The 21,454-nt window shown below is 36.1% G+C and overlaps 1 protein-coding gene and 1 long non-coding RNA gene across 3 annotated transcripts in view; both read left to right on the top strand.

Annotated features, from left to right (window-relative positions):
• Positions 1–638: 638 nt before the first annotated feature.
• The window catches only part of LOC142627871 (putative disease resistance protein RGA3), a 34,104-nt gene continuing 13,288 nt past the window's right edge, over positions 639–21,454 (top strand). Inside the window, exon 1 of the mRNA XM_075801757.1 lies at positions 639–1,371. Coding sequence (XP_075657872.1) covers positions 709–1,371 — 663 coding nt within the window. The 5' untranslated portion in view covers positions 639–708. The remainder of the gene's footprint in view (positions 1,372–21,454) is intronic.
• Positions 1,616–4,093, top strand: LOC142627895 (uncharacterized). Of its 2 annotated transcripts, none has more exons than XR_012842954.1 (4): positions 1,616–1,920; positions 2,126–2,278; positions 2,963–3,780; positions 3,867–4,093. It is a non-coding gene; the product is annotated as an uncharacterized LOC142627895 (long non-coding RNA). The 2 variants fall into 2 exon arrangements; XR_012842955.1 differs by having other exon boundaries at positions 1,617–1,920; positions 2,126–2,265.

The raw sequence follows: 21,454 nt of genomic DNA, 5'->3' as shown, positions 1-21,454 counted from the left end.
AAAACTTAATTTAAAGCCCAAACCACGTTTTAATAACTCTATAGTGTCAGTACTACTGCTTCCTCCACCGGTCATCAATGAGAGAGAAAGTATCTCCTTCCCTTAGGCCTTTCTTCTCCAGCTGATTCTTTTCTTCAACCATATACTCTTGTGTAAAAACTCTTCTATCTGTCAAAATCATTTAGAGCATCAAGGACCATTCGTCCAAAGTCTTTCAGATCGGTCTGGTAGTTTTGGAGCTCTGGTTTCATCGGGTTTTTCGGGTTCCAACGGTAGATAAAGAAGGTTTTCAAAGACATAGGTGCATGCTTTTGTTTCTTTCTGTTAAGACTCTGGCCGGATTGGGTTAAAATCGTTAGATGTTTCTGTCTCTATATATATTTTTTGTTCTAATTTTTGTTTGGGGTTGAAAGATTTGCCAGAAAGTTGCGTTGATTTTGATTTTGTGAAACAGAGTTGCTTCCCCTCTGTTTTCTAAAAAAAAAAAATTGAAGATGGAGAGGCGGTTGGAGGGGTTTTTTTGTGTGTTTGCTCTCCATATTTGACTTTAGAGAGCCTTTTGGAGATATATATTTTGGCTACGTCATTTTCTGACTAACTTTAATCTCCTCTTTGGTCACTTCTTTCTTCAACCAGTTGCCATTTGCTCTTTCAGTACTCTTGTCTAGTTTTGTTAACCAAACAAATTTCCATTTCCAACGTCTAACTATGGCTTGGGCTCTTGTTTCTGCTATCAAGGACCGGCTTAGTTCTTTCATTACTTCAGAGTTCACGTCGATTGCTAATGTCGAGGGAGAAGTCCAGAAGCTTGAAAGCAAATTCCACACCATCCAAGCAATGCTCAACGATGCAGAGAAACGGCAAGTGAAGGAGGAAGCTGTGAAGCTTTGGTTAGATAAGCTCAAAGACGTATCCTACCTGATGGACGACGTGTTGGATGAGTGGAACACTGCCATGATCAAAGCAGAGATTGAGAAACAACAAAAAGATGATGAAGAAAAAGCTGAAACTAGCAGTGCTGCTAAGAAGAGGAAGGTATGGCCCCTCATCTCAGTTCCTATTCTTTTGCAGCATCGTGATTTTGCTCATAAGATAAAAGAACTTAATGAAAAATTAGATGAGATTGACAAAGAGGGAGAGAAGTATGAGTTTGTATTGACTAGGGGCAATGAAGAAGTTGAGAGACCAAGAACAACTTCCTTTGTTGATGTGTCTGAAATTCTTGGTCGTGATAAAGTTAGGGATGATCTAGTGAGCATCCTATTGGGCAAGGGTAGTGAAGAAGTAAGAAACCCCCATGTCATCTCTTTAGTGGGCATGGGTGGTATTGGAAAAACTACTCTTGCCCAACTAGCCTATAATGATAATGAGGTGAATGCACATTTCGAGATAAAAGTGTGGGTTTGTGTTTCCGACCCTTTCGATCAGTGCAAGGTGGCCAAAGAAATCCTTGAATCTATTGAACATCAATCCCCCAATTTGACTGCATTGCAAAGTCTGTTGGATAGAATTTGCAATAAATTAGGGGAAAGAAGTTTCTTCTTGTCTTTGATGATGTGTGGACGGAAGATTCCACACTATTAGTCACCTTTTTATTACTAGTCTTTAGATTGCTTGTGTATAGCTCATGGTGCTCATCCCTTGCATAATGCATAAACTTTGAAATTCCTCTTAACGTGTTATAGCTCTTTCAATTTAAGGTTAAGCTACTTTATATTCACTTTAGATCATTGTCATTGATGTCCATTGTGATTAAAAGTATTATTATTCTAATTACTTCTAATGATGCCTGTTAACTTAAATAAGCCCTAAATCCCAGCCACTTGAAAACATTCCTTTCTTTACAATAGACCACTGAGGACAGAGAAAGGATATTCGGTGAGCACTTGGGGATGCGAGCATGGATTTTGAACTACCAAGGTAAGTAAGTTTTTCCTTTTTACATACTAATATTGCCAATGTTTAAATTTTCTTGAATTGGTGCTTCATTATTCCTCTGCTGGCTTTCTAGGTTCTCTATCTGACATGCTACTATCTAGTTTCATATATCTTTCTCCACATTAATCTGTTGGGTATGGTTGTCACTCATGATTCATATCACAAATGAAGCTCATTTTGTTTGTAGCCAAAGATCATTTGAAGTTACAAGCATGGAGATGGTGTTGTGTACTACAGTGTCGAGTTTTATAGCGATGAAGATTTGAGATTGACCTCAAATTTCATCAGTGGTGCCCTTAATGTCCTTTATACTCTCCTCATCATTAGGTTTAAATTGCAGGTCTGCGGTTTTATTTTCTTTTCTTTCTTTTTTTTTCCCTCATAATTAAGGTGCTTTTCTGTTAGCTTTAAATATATATATATATATATATATATATATATATATATATATATATATATATATATATATATATATATATTCTTTGTGTGATTAATCATCACTATGAATTTTTATATTATTCCAATAAAATTGCTCGACATCATTCCACCATGTAGTTATATAAGTTTTAAATATAGTCAATGAATTGCTAATTTATCTTGACCTTGCACAATTTGGAATTTTGGTAAATATTGTTGCTTTTCCTTTGGCTTCAGTTCAACATAATGCTACATTGCATTAATGGTCTTACATCCAGCACACAGAAAATTTTCTATGATATTCTGTATAGTGTATTCCTTTCTAAGAATTTTCTAGAATTTGTGGACGAGGAATCAAAAAACCAGATTGATCTTGGGATGAGTTTGAGCCTAAGACTTTTTATTGTTTGCTGATTAATGATTATTGATAGAATCATTTGATGTCAAAATAAAAAAATTTCCGTTTTATTTGCCAAAATAAATTTTGTTGAAATTTTTTTATTTCCCACGCTTTGATCATAAGTGTGTGTGTGTGTGTATATATATATATATTGGTATTTTGTCCCCTTCATCCTGAAGCAACAACTTGTTTGTAAAACTTGTGCAGTCAAAACCTATTGGAGAAGTGTAGTTTATACTGGTCAAAGCTGTTAAGCAACGATGCACCTCAATATCCATGTCTTACATTCTGGTGGTACAAGATAGCTAATTGAGAAAGCTCCATAGGTAGAATGGCAAGTCTCTATAACGCAGAGCGACAGAGCTCCCTCTCTCTTCTCACTAAAGCTCTGTCCTTGTTTACAAAGCTCTATACTCAATTCGTACACACAAATGCTTCAAGATCATGCTCTAATCAACAATGTAAATGTAACATGTCATGGATGTTAAGATGAAAAAATGTCGAGCAGTGACATATGAATAGGAAACCTAGCAACTGGCTTTATGTATAACTGTAAATTTTTCTTTTCCTATCTTTTTGTTGTTTGAATATGAATGACTGGTTATCAAGTTTGTCATTATAGGGATGTAATTTCGAAAGTACTTAAATTGCTTGTGTTAAGAAGTGGAATTTATTTGTATACTCGGTACTAATCTAAATATCAATTTTTTGAACACTACTAAGAATACACACACACACACATATTGGATGTATTTCTGGGGAGAAGCCCAAGCAGTGGGATTCTGTTTTTGCTGTGGTTGATAGTTATTCGAAGGTGTCTCACTTCATAGCCTATAGAAAGACCCCAGATGCCACTCTGGTAATGCTAGCTACAGATCCAATTCCGGATTTAGGCCCTTGGAGCAAAACCTTTTTGTTTGCATATAATGTTACTCTTAAGGAAACTTGAGTAGCAGTCATTTTTACAGCTGCAGATGAGAAAAACCAACAGAAAGACTGTTGGAATGGAGATTTGCTTCTAGGAGGTAAGATCTTACAATTATGACTTCCCCTCTCTTTTGGTTCTTGCCAGGATTTTCTTCTTCATGTGGTTAATGAGCATGCATCCCAGGGCCCTGCTTTATCAGAGAGAGTTTTGAGCTTTGACTCAGACATGTTGACGCGAGTTGGTAATATGGCTGCATCTACCACGACAGAATTGGAAGCTTTCATGGAGAGGATCAAACACAAGAAATACAGTGCTAGACTTGCCCCTCGGTTTTGGTCATTGGAAGGCCCTCAAGCTGACTTTTGTTGATTTAATGTTTGACAAGACTGTCATTCTGCTGGATCGATTAGTGGGACTGTTAGAAATACTGAATTGAATAGTATTGTATTTCTCAAGTAAAATAATATACATGAGTGCCTTTATATAGGAGGCATATGAGTGTTGTACAAGTAAATATGAGTGCAGTACAAGTAGTACAGTGTGCAGTACAAGTAAGTGATCTAAATGGGCCAAGCCCACATATGAGTGTACGTTAACAGCCCCCCTCAAACTCAAGGTGGATGTGAGACCAACTTGAGGTTGTCAACCAAATCACGAAGGCGTCCCTTAGGATGGGACTTGGTGAAGATATCTGCAAGTTGATCTTTGGAGGAGATAGAGAAGAGCTTGAGAGCACCATGAACAAGATGATAACGGATAAAGTGACAATCAATCTCAATATGTTTAGTCCGTTCATGGAAGACATCATTATGAGCAATGTGAATGGCACTCTGATTATCACAATAAAGAGGTGTAGCAGAGATATAGACACACCTAAGTCTGTAAGAAGCCATCGTAACCAAAGAAGCTCAGATGTGGTATCAGCAAGAGCACGATATTCTGCTTCAGTACTGGAGCGGGCCACAAAGGTTTGTTTCTTACTTCGCCAAGAAATCAAGGAAGAGCCAAGTAGAAAACAATAGCCAGTGGTGGACCTACGATCAGTGGGATCTCCTGCCCAATCAGCATCAGAGAATGCACGAAGTACAAGAGGAGATTGAGCTGAGTAGAAAAGGCCATGGAAGAGAGTGCCCTTCAGGTAACGAAGAATGCGCGAACAAGAAAGATAGTGAGTCGACCGTGGAGCGTACAAATACCGGGCCGACCCGATGAACAAGATAAGAAATGTCCGGACGAGTAACCGTGAGATAAACTAGGCTGCCAACTAATTGTCCGTAAAGAGAAGGATTAGACAATGGTTTCCCCCCGAGGAGTCGATGCGCATTAAGCTCAACCGGGTGTCAACGCTTTGCTGTCGTTGAGTCCAAGACGAGACAAAAGATCGAAGCATACTTGGCTTGAGTAATATAAAGACCATCTGAGGAACGAGTGATTTCAAGCCCCAAGAAATAGCTAAGATGTCCAAGATCTTTCATCTCAAACTGCTGACTAAGAAAATCCTTGAGTTCTTGTATGCCACTAAGGTCATCACCAGTTATGATCATATCATCCACATAGAGGAGAAGTAGAATGGTGCCTTTATCAGTACGACGAAGAAATAAGGCAGCATCATAAGGACTGGCATGTAACCCAAGCGAGAAATAGTAGAGCTAAATTTTGCAAACCAGGCTCGAGGAGCTTGTTTAAGACCATACAATGCTCGGCGAAGGCGACAAACCTTGTTGGAGTCAATGGAGAGACCTGGAGGAGGTTGCATGTAAACGTCTTCACTCAAGTCCCCATTAAGGAATGCATTTTTAACATCCATCTGAAAAAGATCCCATTTTCTAGCGGCAGCAACAGCTAGGAGGGCACGAACAGATGAGATGCGGGCAACTGGTGCAAAGGTCTCTTCATAATCAATCCCATACTCCTGTGTAAAACCTTTTGCAACAAGGCGAGCCTTATAGCGCTCAATGGACCCATCTGAGCGAGTCTTAATCTTGTAGATCCACTTACAACCAACCACTGACTGTCCAGGAGGGAGAGGAACTAAGTCCCAAGTATGGTTTTTGGTTAATGCATCAATTTTCTCTTTCATTGTAACCTGCCATAAAGGGTCAGTGGAGGCCTCACGATAGGTTTGAGGCTCGTGGAGTGTAGCAAGTGCAGTGTAACAATGGTAATCAAGTAAATGTGTAGGAATGGATCTTACCCGGGTTGAGTGACGAGGTGGAATGTCTTGTGGAGGTGGAAGGTCTTGTAGAGGATCTTCAGGCGGAGCAGGAGCGGGGGACCTAGGCTCGAGTTGGGATAGCTCGTCATCAATCTGCTCATCTTCGACCTGGCCAGAAGAGACATTAAAAGGATCGGGTGTTTGTATAGAAAAGTCTAAAGGAGGATCAATAGAAGTTGGAGAAGGAACATGAGACTCCTCTGGAAAGACTTCAAGTACAGATGAGGTAGTGAGGGAAGAACGAAAATGAGAGAGTTCAACAAACAAGCGGTGTTCCCAGAAGACAACATTACGAGAAACACGAAGGCGATGAGAGACAGGATCATAACAGCGATACCCTTTTTGTGTTTCGCCATAACCAAGGAAACAGCAAAGTCTAGATCGAGGCTCAAGTTTGTTGTGCTCATGAGACTGAAGAAAAACGAAACAAGCAGATCCAAAAGAGCGAAGGTGATGATAGTCAGGGGGTGACCCAAAGAGGCGCTCATACGGAGTTTGATTATGGATGACAGTGCTTGGAATGCGGTTAATGGTGTGAACAGCATGAAGAGCAGCTTCACCCCAGAATGGAGGAGGAACCTTGGCAGGAAGAAGAAGAGTACGAACAGTGTCAAGAATATGACGAAGTTTACGTTCAGCTCGACCATTTTGCTGAGAGGTACCTGGACAAGTTAGATGATGTACAGTGCCATAGGAGTGTAACAGAGCTTGAAAAGCATATTGAGTGTATTCAAGAGCATTATCAGAACGAAATATTTTAATTCTTTTGGAGAATTGGGTTTCAACCATTTTTGCAAAGTTACTGTATATTGGCAAAATTTCAGAACAAGATTTCATAGGAAATATCCAACTATAACGAGAATAATCATCAATGAAAACAACAAAATATCGAGATCCACCAATACTAGTAACAAGAGAAGGTCCCCAAACATCAGAATGAATTAACTCAAAGATACTATTAGAAATAGAATCACTATTATTAAAAGGTAAAGCTGGCTGTTTTCCTAACTGGCATGAAGTACAATCAAAATTGTCTTTGGACACGTAACCTAACAGACCCTTAGAAGCTAACTGGTGTACCCGAGAAGAGGGTGCATGACCAAGACGAGAGTGCCAAAGTGAGAGAGAAGGTAGGGAAGACACCGCAGCAGCAGCAGCAGCAACAGACACCGGAGCAACAGGTGGAAGATGAAGATTATCCACTGGAAACATACGCCCAACTCTAGGGCCGGTCCCAAGCTCTTGCCCCGTCCTCGGATCCTGCACAATACACCCAGAATAGTCAAAAATAAGGCGATAACCTAGTTCAACTAATTGTCCCACGTAACACAAATTATAGGATAGGTCGTGAACATGGTAGACCCCAGGAACAGAGAGGTTGGAGGTTGAAACAAAACCAAGACTATTCCCATGCATGGTGGAACCATCAGCTATGTGAATATTGAGGGGATGTGGAGCAGGATTAAGTTTGGAGAATAAGGACGAGTGAGGTGTCATGTGATTGCAACAGGCAGAGTCAAAAAGCCAAGTTTGAGACTTACCGGGTAAAACTGAGAGAGCAGTGGAAAGAGATGCATTACCAGCCATACGAACAGCTTGAGCTATGATCTCCTGTAGGTCAGTAGGTGAGAGGTTGATAGTGGATCCAGAAGACTGGGACTCACTCGAAATGGGAGGCATTGGCGGAGTAGACTCGGTGTTAGCAATCGGCAGAAGAGATTTGTTGCGACGGTAACAAGTCTCAATAGTGTGGCTGTGGCGCTTGCAATAGTTGCGTAACTTTTTGTTGGTCTCGTCCGCGACGATTGCTGGATCCAGAAGAATCACCTGAGTGCTGAGGTTGCTCTATGGAAGGAGTAAGGGCCAGAACATTAAACTTATCCTGGGCTCGAAGAGTTGCAAGGCGAGCTTCTTCTCTGACTAACTCATTCACAGCAGTATCAAGAGAGGGAGGAGGACAACGATTCAGAAGCTGACCTCGAATGGGCTCATAGTCCTTGTGGAGTGACATCAGGAACTCATAGAGACGAAATTCATCTCTAATAGCAGCATATTGTTGGGCATCTTTTGAGCATGCCCAAGTTGGATCAGAAAGGTCAATTTGGTCCCAAATGAAGCGAAGCTGATCATAGTAGTCATTGATGGACTGCCCCGGTTCTTGCCTGAGTTGATGCAATTCAACCACTAACTGATATTTCATGGATCCGTGAGTGGTAGAGTATCTTTTGGCCAACATATCCCATGCTGATTTCGCATCATCAAAGCTGCCCAGCAAATTGGAGATGGAGGGAATGGAAGTATTTCGAATCCATGTGAGGATCATGTGATTGTGACTATCCCATTCAATTATGCGATTGAGAAAAGCAGCATCTTCTTCACTTGCCCCCTTCATAGGAATAGTGATTGCACCAGTGCAATAATACCAGATCATGCGATCCTTAAGGAAACTGCGCATAGCTTGAGACCAAGATAAGTAATTCCTAGTCCCCTCCAATACAGTATTGATGGGACGAGGAAGAAAAACATCCTTTTTATCCATTTAGAGACACAATATGCAAAAACAGACTGTAAAAATGAAATCTACGTGAAAAACTGAGTAAGGAGAACCTAGCCCGAAAAAGTCAACTCCAAAAAAGTCAACGGTCAACGGTCCAAGTCAACGGTCAACGGTCAAAGGTGACGTCAGCAGCGCGCTGGAAGGTGACGTCAGCGATGACGTGGCAGGCTGACGTGGCAGGCTGACGTGGCAAGCTGACGTGGCAGGCTGACGTGGCAAGCTGACGTGGCAAGCTGACGTGGCAGGCTGACGTGGCAAGCTGACGTGGCAGGCTGACGTGGCAAGCTGACGTGGCAGCTGACGTGTCTAGGGCTGACGTCAGCAGGACGGACCTGGCGCGTGACGGCGCGTGGCGGCGCGTGGAAGCGCGTGGCGGCTCAGATCGGCGCGTGACGGCGCGTGGCGGCGCGTGGAAGCGCGTGGCGGCTCAGATCGGCGCGTGGAGGCGCGTGGGCGCGTGACCTTTAGGGCAGAACCTTTGGGCGGCGCGTGAGGGCGCGTGGAAGCTCCGATGACTGTAAGGTTTTCACGAGCAGGCAGATCGGAGCAAGACGATCTTTGTGGTACCTTCAGAAAATTTTTCGGAGCAATATTCACGGCGGTACGGAAAAGGCAGTGGTCTTTGCAGTGTTCGAACTCCCTAACAGCGGCTGCTACAGGTCCGGAACCTGAGGACGATGTCTTGAAGACTCGAAGGTTCAACGGCGAAGGACTGTGGCAGTTGTTGTGACAGCGGAAGCAATATGAAGAATGGAGTTACACCAATAAAGACAAGACTGCGAAGAAAAGGTCAGAGCAGTGGCTCTGATACCATGTTAGAAATACTGAATTGAATAGTATTGTATTTCTCAAGTAAAATAATATACATGAGTGCCTTTATATAGGAGGCATATGAGTGCTGTACAAGTAAATATGAGTGCAGTACAAGTAAATATGAGTGCAGTACAAGTAGTACAGTGTGCAGTACAAGTAAGTGATCTAAATGGGCCAAGCCCACATATGAGTGTACGTTAACAGGGACGTTATGGTGACTTTACTGCGGGCTTCAAGATTGGAGCAATCACTGACCATTTTATGATCAACCTGCTGTGTGAGGTCTTGATGGACGTGCACCATTCAAGTTTGGACACCACCAATGAGACTAGGTTGCTAGAGTGGGGCAATGTAGTGAGAGCTAGAGATGGTACAACCAGGCTCTGACTTGGATGTTCTTCTTGACCACTTGCTGTTCAGTGCAAGGGCAATGGCTAAGCTTGAGGCTTTGGAGGTAAGGATTGCTGACTTGAAGAAGCTGTTGCGCTGCGTTTATGTATGAAGTACTGGTTGGGTTTGTTATCATGTAAGGGCCTTCAAAGCTTAAAAATGTTTTTATTATATATCAAAATTTTAAGTTATTTGGGTTAGGTACTTGCTAGTTATCAATTTATAAAGTAATATTGTGTATGCTTGTTTCTTGTCCTACTTTGAAGTATTTTGTTACATGGAAGTGTCCGAAGTACACAGGGTGACCATCATGCTACGTTAGCTTAGTTAGTTCGAATATGTACTCTTCTACTATAAGACATATTTGATATTTGGATATTTCTGCTTTATCTTTTATCCTTTTTTACTAATAACTAGTAGCTAACTTGTGTTATACACGAAAAAATTTGACGATTTGTTTTTTTGTTAAGTGAAAATTGAAAATTGTAGATAAGATTTGTAAGTGTTAGTCTCAACCTCCTCTTAAAATGATATGATTATTTTTTAACAAATTATAGATGATATAATATAATAGATTTTTTTTTTATTTAAAAACTATCTATATTTGTTATTTGAAAATGTTTAAATTTTGTAATTTTTTTTAGGAAACATAATACATTTTACATTCAACTATTATATAAATCAAGATATTTTGTAAATAACATAATTTGTAGTTAGAATTTGTTTCTAGTACTCCTTATAAACGGTTCATCTTCTATATGTTTTGAATGACCTAAAGAGAAAGCAAATACAAATAAATTCATCACTAATATTAGAAAAAAAAAATACAAGACTATAATAACATAAAAAAATATAATTTGATAAAAAAACGTACTAACATGACACTAAAAATATGACATAATTGCCAATAAAGTAGCTTCTCTATCTATACAAACCTCTCCGCCCAAAGCATAACCAAAGTAGACTGAAGTGGACTATAGTAAACCAAAATGGACCTAAGTAGACCGAAGGATCAGAATGGACCAAATAGACAAAAGTAAGACCAAAATGAACCGAATGGACAAGAATGAACCGAATGGGACTTTGAAGTATTTTCTTATATGGAAGAGTGTGAAGAATAGTAGCCAGTAGGTGATCATCAAGCAAGAAGAAGAAACTGCAAATACCTTGGCTTTGTTAAATAGATTATACACTCTTCTACTGAATCATCTCTCTGCTTTTCCTTATCATTTTTTGCAGCCATATTCGCCTCATGCTAAAATATTTAACTTCTTTTGCCCTCTTTTGAACCAAAAATCCGATCATAATATTTGGGGAAGTACATTTTGTGATGAAGCAAATTATCACACATGGATACACATTTGAGAAGGGCTGTGGAAGAAATTCCTTTACCATTTCATATTGTCAGCAAGCGTGTCATGACACATTTCCCGAGTAATCCATAGAATATGGTGGCAGATAAAAGGTGAGATAGATGACCAATTTTCATCTTATGTAAATTCTAACCTAATGTTTTAGGCCTTGGAATTTAGTTTGCTAATTTTCATGGTTTAGATAGATTGTTTGTCTTAGTGATTGAACTGTAGATAGATTTAAGTGATTGACTAGTGACAACAAAGGCGTGTAGATACATAGTAGTAGAGTCTATTGTAGGAATTGACATTCTGGGGCTCGAGATAGTCCGTATAACTACTAGTCTATAGGAATTGAATTTTTTTTTTTTCTTCTTTGATTTTTGTCTGGCAAAAGTGCAAGTGACTGTGATATGCTTATTTCTCATTCCGTTGGGTGGGATGAAAGACAAATTTCATTTTCCAACCAGCTGCGACGTTATTTGCAAAGAAATTAAAAAAAAAAAAATAATTACAAGTTCAATTAGTTTGCTATCGTTTCAAAACATCAAATTGATGGTGACTGTGGACATAAAAGAGTTAAAAGACCTTTGTTGTTTAGTTATCACGACTTTCTTTTGCAGCCCAATTGCCAATCCTGTTTGCTGAGTTTAAGGATTTTGCACTCACTGGTCACTACTCATTCTTTAAATGAAAAATAAGTGTTTTTATACATTTTTTAACACATATATATATATATATATATATATAATAACTTAAAAAAGTTTTCATAGATTCTAGTTTTTTTTTTTTGTTAGAGATAATTACAACATGCTGCTAACCCTTTTCCTCTAAACCACCAAGCACTTTGTGCATGAGGAGGTGTTAATTTAGCTACAAGGCATTTGACTTCTAGTTATCATAATTGGTAGTCTCTTGTTGTACGTTATAGTTTGAAATTTTCTATTATTATCTATTCAAAAATAAAGCTTTTGTTCATAAAAATAAAGGGAGAGGGAGAATTTTGAAAAATTATGAGGGGCCATTAAGTAAAAATTGCTCTTAAATTCATTAATTTTGTTAATAATAAAAAAAAGGAAAGTGTGGATTTTTTTTTTTTTGGTTGCTCTCATTTTTCGAAGATTTAAACTTATATTTATGGAGTAACCATCATGTTAATGATGCGTGGTCATAAAAACTTAGATTTTGAATAATTAAGAGCATGGGTCTTGGTCTCCTCTACAATCCTTCCTTTAAATAAAAGTAAAAACACTATAAAAAAAACAAATTATTTTAAAAAGAATTGTTTATGCAAACTAAACTCCAGTCCTATTTTTGAGATTGCAATTATTCTTAAATGTTTGAGAAGATTAAGAGTTAAAAAAAAAAAAAAAAACTGATTTCGGTCCGGTACGTTCTAATCCAAAACTCACTGTTCTCTCTTTCTCTCTCTCAGGTCTCAGTTTTAACTCTCAAACCGTCAAACTAAATTCCAAACGGTGCACTCTCTCTCTCAGCCAAGTCAGCCCAGCCAATTTAGCGTCTCTTTTTTGTTTATTCATCACTCTCCTTTCACTTCTACTCTCTCTCTCTCTCTCTCTCTCTCTCTCTCTGTCTTCCCCCACAATCAGCAACTTTTTTCAAAGTACATGTACCATATAAACTCTGGGTTCTGCTACCTATTTATTCTTCTTCTTTTTCCTTTTCTGTTAGCTATTTCATATTATCTAACAAGTACAAAAATATATGTAATATTATCAATATGATTTTTTTATATTATTACCCATAAATAATTCTCAGATACAAATTGAAATATCAGTATGATGTCGTTTAGGTACTCCTTGACAATTATTTGGTTTTTTGCTATCTGTCAAGAACTCAAATGATGGGTATTGTTTATACTTTAAATCGAGTTTTGAATTTAGGGAGAAGAGAAAAACAAAGAACAATTAATTGATGACTAATTTCTGTATGATCACTTTACAAGACCAAAGGCCTATCTGTATTTGAACATGCATAATTCTGATCAGTGGCTAACTAACTAACTGATCCAGTAACTACTTATGCCAGCTGGCATAACTACTTCTAACAATCTACCAATTTGTCACGTGCATTAACAATTGAACACCAGAAGGGGACTTAATATGACCTTTGTGATATTACAATTGCCAAGCAGTTGTAGCATCAGTGTTCTTGGTAAGAGGATTGAAGTTAAAAGAAGGATATATTGAGAGTTACGTACTTTTTTCATCGACTTTTTTGTACTCTGAACATACAGCAGTAGCTTCAAATTGAAATAGCAACTCTCACTTGCTTCTCTGTTTTATTTGTATTCTTTTCCTTTGTTTTTGTCTGGCATGCGTGTTATTGACCGTGAATTTTTTTTTTTAATTTTTATTCCATTGGGATGAAAAATGTCTTTTGTTTGATTCTAATTTGAAAGATTTAACATTCATGCAGTCATCCCTTACTCAGCAACCAGTTGCAACGTTTAGTAATTGCAAAGAAATTTTAAAATTCAAATTGTTTGCTATTGTTCCAAAACATCAAAATTTATGATGACTATATGCCTGAAGAGTTAAAAGGCCATTGTTGTTTAGCTATCATGTCTTTCTTTTGCATCCCAGTTGCCTATACTATTTGCTAGAGTTTGTGGCTACAGTCTTCCTGCACATCAGCAACTTATTTGCAAAGAACACGAACCATATAGACTCTGGGTTCTGGTAGACTGGTTCTGCATATCTCATCCACTACAGGTACCTATTTCTTCTTGTTTTTCTCATATTAAGGTGCTTCCTGTTAGCTTTTTCATATTATCTAAAGAACGAGAGCAATATAATTATGTAATTGTCAATATGGTTTTTAGTTATTACCACAAGTATTGCTCAATGTTAATCTGTTGTATCCATGTGAGTTTAAAATCATTGCAAATAAATTGCGATTTGCAGGGAATTAAGAGGGCTAGTCCAAGATTTCTTTATATAATGTTCAGATTAAATTTTGTTTACATACAATGTTTAATTGAAAGAATGGTCTTATATCCAGCATACAGAAACACTTACAAGAATTGACAATATGCTGTACTTCTTATTGAGAGTTTGTTAGAATTGATGGATTGGGAATCAAACACCAGAATGATCTTTGGATGGTTGGAGGTTAGAAGAGCTTAAAAATTGCGAGTTAATTGTACTTTTATAGAAATTTGATTTTCAAAGTAAAAAGTTTCATTATATTTGCCATAATAAACCTGTAGTTGAAACTTTTAAATTCTCAAGCTTTACTCATAAGTTTTTCAATTTTCTCCTCTTCATCCTAAATTAATGACTTCGTTTGTTAAACTATTGGAGAAGTTCAGTCTATACTGGTGAAAATTGTTAAGCAAGGATGCACCTTCATGTCTTATGTTCTGGTGCAAGATAGCCAATTGAGAGAGCTTCATAGGCAGAATGGCAAAGCTCATTATTGTAGAACAACAAAGCTCTCTTCCTCTCCTCCGTGAAGCAAAAATACTTGTAGATGAAGCTCCGGTCATCATCATGAATGTAACATGCCATGGATGTCACGAAGAAATATCGTCAAGCTATACTTCTGTCAAATTTCATTTTTCTAACCATGAATAACCAAATATGAAACATTGCAGCTGAAAGATGCACTGGAGTCTTAAAAATCTTGAATCAGCCGGTTTGTTAAAGGTCAAATCAATAAGGTGGCTTTAGAAGCAGGTTGTTTATATATTTATGTTGTCACATATGTTGTGCTTTTGTGTGGACCTGTAAATGTAATCAAATGATCAAAAAGCCTAAATGGCTAGCTAGTGCAGCTAAAATGCAAGTGCCATTTGTTTGATTTGTAATTTTGATAATCCTTTTGACTTTTGAGGAGTTGGTACTGATGAGATTCTTTTTTTTTTTTGAGAAAGATGATGAGATTCAATTGCATTGTGGAGCATGTGAAGTATTGTATTGTAAATTTGTATACACCCATTAATTATTTTTAATTTCATTAGAAGTCGTCTTGAACATGATCAAAGCTCTTGAACCCAAATATCTCTCACCTTGGAAAAAAAAAAAAAAAAAAAAAGCTTGTCAAATTTTCCCATTCCATAAGAGTTGAAGAGCTTTCCATTAGCAGGGACAGACCCACATATGGGCCCATGGGGCCCAGTTCCCTCCAGACATTACCCAAAAAAAAAAAAATGAAATATAACATAATTTAATTTAGACCCAAGAAAAATTAGAGTTGGGCCCCCTTGCTTCAAAAAGCTTGCCCCCCTTCAAAACTAAAATCTTTAACCCAGCCCAAATAACAACATTAAACCCAAACAAGGTCATAATCCAGTCAAAACAACACTAATTATCAGTCCCAAAAAAAACCCAGCCCAAACAACAATCTTCAGCCATTTTTATAAATTACAACCCAGCCTAACAAACCACTATTTTAGCCCAAATTCACCACTTTGATTCAAGGGAAAAAAAAGGGGGCATCAAATTGATAGTGCTGGCAGAGGATAATAAATTGATAGTGGTGTTAGTGGCGCAACAATGTCTATAAGTCGAATATTTAATATGCTATTGATACTATTTTTGAGACAAAAAAATAAAATAAAAGAAAAATCACAAAAACAAAGATAAAGAGATAAACAAATACATCATAAAATAAAAATGTCGCAGATCATAATGCTTTGACTATTATTTTGAACTAAGATAAATTTATGAAACTAATATATCTATAAATTGAGAAGTTTAAATTTATAATTGATGCATCATGTATATCACCCACATTCTTTTATTTGCTTTTACTGAGTAATAACAATTACTCCTTTTGTAAGATAATAAACATAATTCTTGTTTTATTTTTATTTTTTAGTCTTTGATGTTATACATTGAAAGGGACAACAGTTTTGATATTTAGTTTAGATTCAATCATAAATATTTCAAAGATTTAAAAGAGCGTCAAGTTTCCTTTTCATATGTGATTGCATTGTCATGTATTAAGAAACAATGGTGTTTTTTTTATCTTTTCTATTTATTGGTAAATGATTAAATCTTAATGTACTAAGAAATAATAATTTTGTGTATTTGTTTTAGATAATATTTTATTAATACTATATGAATACTTATTTAGATTTTTTGTGTTTTTTTTTTTCTTATACTCCAGCCCCTTATCTTGAAATCTTGACTTTCTAATAAGTGGGGGAAACTCTTTTTTCTTGTCGGTAGGTTAATAGAAGAGATCATGTTGCAAAGAAAGAATAAAAAAAAAAAAACCAAAGCTTTTTCTACGTGTGAGTAGCTATGCACTAATTTAAGTGGGGTTTCCATTTTCATTTCAATGAAGATCCTTATTGGACTAAAAAAATAAAGGCACAATGGGTAAAACAAAGCATGATAAAGTTATAGATAATTCAAAAGTGTAAATGTCGACATTATATGATAATTCAACATTAAGCACTAGACTAGGTCCCATAGAGTGGAATAATATACACTAATAATGGCCTAGGTATTTACCAACCATATGATAGAATCTCGATGTAAATTAATGTATATGCAAGTGGATTGAAAAATAAAATAAAAGGCAATGTTGAAATTGATGGAAAAGTTAACAATTATATGTATTGAATTTTAGTTCATACTTTTTTTTAACAATGGGTCATGTTAACGAGTGTTCTTAGGATAATTTTTTTTTTTATAGAAAAAATCCTTAGGGTAATTGTTAATAAATAATTTTAGGAAAGTTTTTATACTACTTTTATAGAAAATTGAAAAACTAATCACCACCGCATACCCTTGGTGCAATGGTCACTCCACAGGTATAAATGCTTGTGGAGTGTGAGGGGCAAGAGTCAGGGTTCAAGTCTCCAGGAGGGAGCTTCATATACATTTACACTTAGATTAGGCTAGAGTAGAAATTTTATCTTTTATAAAAAAATAAAAATAAAAACTATCAAAACATTAATTACTTTTTATTCTTTTCCCATAATTTTTTTTTAAATAGTTCACTAAAAAATGTCTTTAATGCATTCGTTAACATTTTCCTTTTAACAATTACTGCTATTTCAGTTTCTCCTCATGAATCATTTTCTAACTCCAGTACCTGTTTCTTGTATTGTGAATTGTAATTTCACTCTCCAAGTGAAATTCCTCTTAATCACAATTTCTTGTATTGTCAGCAATGAGCACATGCATTTCGTTATTTTATCAAACAGATGGGGTTGTAAGACATTGTTTATGCTCTAAATCTGGTTCTGGTAGTAAACAATTCATACGGAACTAGTGAATAAATATTGGGCAGGCTGCTTGTAAATTTTAATATGTAGGAGTGGGAAATACGTATGTGTGAAACATGCTAGGATGAATTTTCTACCGCAATGCAGATCCAGGCGAACATGCTAACACTTTTTGTATTTTATTTTGTGATTATGTGGAAAATACTAAGTTGTAATTATGCTGAAATTGATAAATATAACTCTCTCACAAAGTCCAAAATGAAAAAAAAAAAAAAAAAAACGTTCTGCTATATATAACTTCAATTTACTGATGTATTATCTAAAAACTAATATTATCATATAATTAACTTTGCATAGATCAATATGAACATATTTAAACTATTACGCAATACAATTTTTAAGACTACTCTTCCAATAATAATTGGGGAGCAAGGTTAGAATAGTAGAAAACTGATGTAGTACAACATCTAATTTTTTTAAAGTATATTATTTTGAGAAAATTCGCAATCTAGCCAACAAGGGAGAAGCTTCTATCACAATTTAATTATCAGGAGCATCTTAACTTTGTCTAACAAAAACTCTAACTAAACTAATATGTAAAATTGTAAAATAAAATAAAAATTCCAAATTCAAAGGCGCTTAATCAATCAAATAAAATTGATATAATGCATAAGAAAATATGATAAGAAAGAGGATTGTGGACACCTTGCGAACAGTCGTGAGTAATTGGTCATCACCAATTATTGACACGATGGGCGTCGAGGTGTGAGGAAGAGAACATGCATAAAAACCATTAAAAACAAACAAATCAGGACAAATCCAAAACAATAAAATAACTCAAAATTAAAAAAAATGGGAGGCAAATTACTGACTATATACTAAATCAGTAAAATGCATTCTAATTCTTTAGACATAAACAATTTTAATGGGTAAAATGCAATTATGTAAAGAAAAATTGGAAACATGAATACAAAGAAATAGACTAACAATTGAAAATTGACACAAAAAAAAAAAAACCACAGTATCAACAACCCCACAAAAGAAAATCCAACACAGACCATAAAAATTGCAGCAATAAAGCAAAGAAATTCAAGGGAAGAAAAGAAAAAACTGACCTCAAAGGGACTTTCCAATTTTAGTTGTAACTAGTCACAACCTCGCATGATGCACGGAAATACATGATTATTTTGTAATAAAATACAATATATAATTATTTTCTAAAATATTCATAAAGTATTATATTAGGATTAATTAGTCATGTGTAACAAAGTGTTTTTATCATAAGAGAATTTCATTTTAAATGATCATTATCTCTATTTTGAAATATATAAAGTATGATCATTATCTCTCCTTTTGAATACATTGTTTATCTTAATGCATTAATAAATATATATTGAATCAAAACATACCTATATAAAGATACTTTGCAAACAAACAAAATGCCGTATCAATTGTCGCTTAACAATGATTACTTGGATCATTTAGGAAAAGAATTTTTTGTTGATAATCTATTAAGATAACTTTCTTTGCAAAAACTACAAATTCGTCCACTCAAAAGGATTATCAAATAAACAATATTAGCAAGATCTCATAATTAAGTTTCTATAATAATAATAATAATAATTGCAAAAGGTAAAATATATCATTTATCCAATTATTTTCGTTTGACTGACCTTTACTTTTGTTTGAATAAGCGGCACTATAAATTACTTCTTATACAACTATTAATAGTACTTTCTTTACAAAAACTACAAATTTGTCAACCCAAAAGGATTAAAAAATAAACAAAACTTAGTAAAGTCTAATAGTTTATCATCTAAAGGAATCACTAAAAAAATAAATTCTAACTTGCAAAGCAACTAATTATTAACCCAAATCATATCAAACCAATGGGTAAAGAAAAAGATCTTGTGATATGGAATTGGAATACCAAAATACCAAATATACATAAAAGTCTATACAAATTTTCAAAAAGGAGAAACAAATGTGATGTGACAATTAAATAAAAAATGACAAATGAACTATTACTGGAAAAATAAGTGGTTGAAACAATAAAAAAAATCACCAAAAGAGAAACAAAATTGGAGGGAGAGAGAGTATAAACATTTTTTGTCATGAACAACTTGGAAGGAATATGGGAGAGAGGTAGAAATGAAATAATATGAAATTTATATGAAATTTAAGGTGGAAGATGAAGGGTGAAAGTAGATAAAAGATTGAAAAAAGTGAAAAGGTAGAATTTAAGAATATATATAAAGGAGAAAATTTTGTATCTATAAAGAGAATCAAATGAAAATTATAAGAAGATAATAATTGGAGGAGATGAAAGATTGAAGTAAGAAGACAATGGTTGAAGAAGATGAAAGGTTGAACAAAGTAAAAAAATGCAAAAATAAAAAACAAAAAAATAAGAAAGGATGCTAGTGATGTGGCACAAATGTCTTTTTTTTTAGGGTCTCATTACGGAGGACAAAGAAAAAAGAAAAGGAAATATAATACAAAACAAATATATAAAAAAGTTCATGACTTTCTAATAAGTGGCATGATACTCTGTCACTACTCCATCTTTTTCTATTCTGGTGAACGGACAACCTTATGGCATGATACATCCATCTAGAGGAATACGTCAAGGAGATCCTTTATCACCTTATCTGTTTCTCTTATGTATAGAAGGCTTCACTGCTCTGTTGGCTAAAGCTGAAATAGAAGGGCGGATTAGAGGGGTATCAATATGTAGAGGAGTTCCCAGAGTTACTAACTTATTATTTGCAGATGATTCTTTGTTGTTTTGTGGAGCAATGCCAAAGGAGGGGGAAGTGGTAGCAAAAATTCTCCAAACCTATGAAAGAGCTTCAGGCCAAAGTATTAATTTGGAGAAGTTTTCAGCTTTTTTCAGTAGCAATACTTCAGATATTCAGAAACAGCAGATGCTGCAGATTTTGGGAGTCAAGGAGGTGGTGAAGTTTGAATCCTATTTAGGGCTACCAACTTTGATAGGAAGGGCTAAATATCATACTTTTGCTTATTTGAAAGATAGAGTATGGAAAAAACTATAAGGATGGAAAGGCATGCTTTTATCTAGAGCTGGTAAGAAAATTCTTATAAAGGCTGTAGCTCAATCTATACCAACATATACGATGAGTGTTTTTCTTCTTCCTTTGAAACTGTGTGATGAATTGAATAATTTGTGCACTAAGTTTTGGTGGGGACAAGTGGGCAATGAAAGAAAAATTCATTGGAAGAGTTGGGATAAGTTATCAACTTCTAAGATGGAGGGTGGTATGGGATTTCGGGATCTAAGAGCATTTAATTTAGCAATGTTGGCTAAACAAGGGTGGAGGTTGATTCAAGATAATGAGTCCTTATTATATAAGTGTTTCAAAGCGCAGTATTTTCCTCGCTCATCTTTCCTTGATGCTAAGGAATCCCTAGGGTGTTCTTATGTTTGGAGGAGTTTGGTGGCTGCCTTACCTATTCTTAAAGCTGGATATTGTTGGAGGGTCAGCAATGGGAGCTCAATTAGGGTGATTGGAGATAGGTGGATCCCTAATTATCCTACAAATAAGGTGTTACATCCTAATCATGACTTATTGAATGAGATGGTTGTGTCAGAGTTGATCAACCCGGAGATTCATGTGTGGAGGACTGAGCTGATTCATTTACTTTTCCATCCGGATGATGCTGAAGCAATATGTAGAATTTAGCTTAGCAGAAGAAATGTTGCTAACTCTGTTATTTGGAGCTACAATAAAAATTGATATTTTTCTGTTAAGTCTGCTTATAAGGTGACAAGGAAAATTCAAAGGGAGGATCGAGCTGAGTCATCGGATAGTAATGCAGGTAAGAAGGTATGGCAAACTTTGTGGAATCTCAAAATTCCTAACAAAGTTAAAGTATTTGGTTGGAGGGCCTGTTCTGACATTTTGCCAACAAAAGCTAACTTGGTGCGGAGAAGAGTTATACTTGATGATAAATGTCCAATATGCTTAAGGAAAGTGGAGACTACAATCCATGCAAGTTGGGAGTGTGTGGCGGTGCAAGATATATGGGCAGGAAGCTGTCGAAAATTGCAGAAGAGGAGCGTAATGCCTACCGATGTTGTGCAGCTTATGGAATGTTTAATTGACAGGTTGGCAAGAGAGGAATTGGAGCTGTTTTGGATTCAAGCTTGGATTATATGGAACCAGTGGAATCGGATAGTGTTTGGTGGAACTCTGATGGACCCGAGGAACCTGAACA

The sequence above is a fragment of the Castanea sativa genome, chromosome 3 (assembly GCF_040712315.1).
Source record: "Castanea sativa cultivar Marrone di Chiusa Pesio chromosome 3, ASM4071231v1".
NCBI lineage: Eukaryota > Viridiplantae > Streptophyta > Magnoliopsida > Fagales > Fagaceae > Castanea > Castanea sativa.
This window is presented reverse-complemented; position numbering and strand designations above follow the sequence as displayed.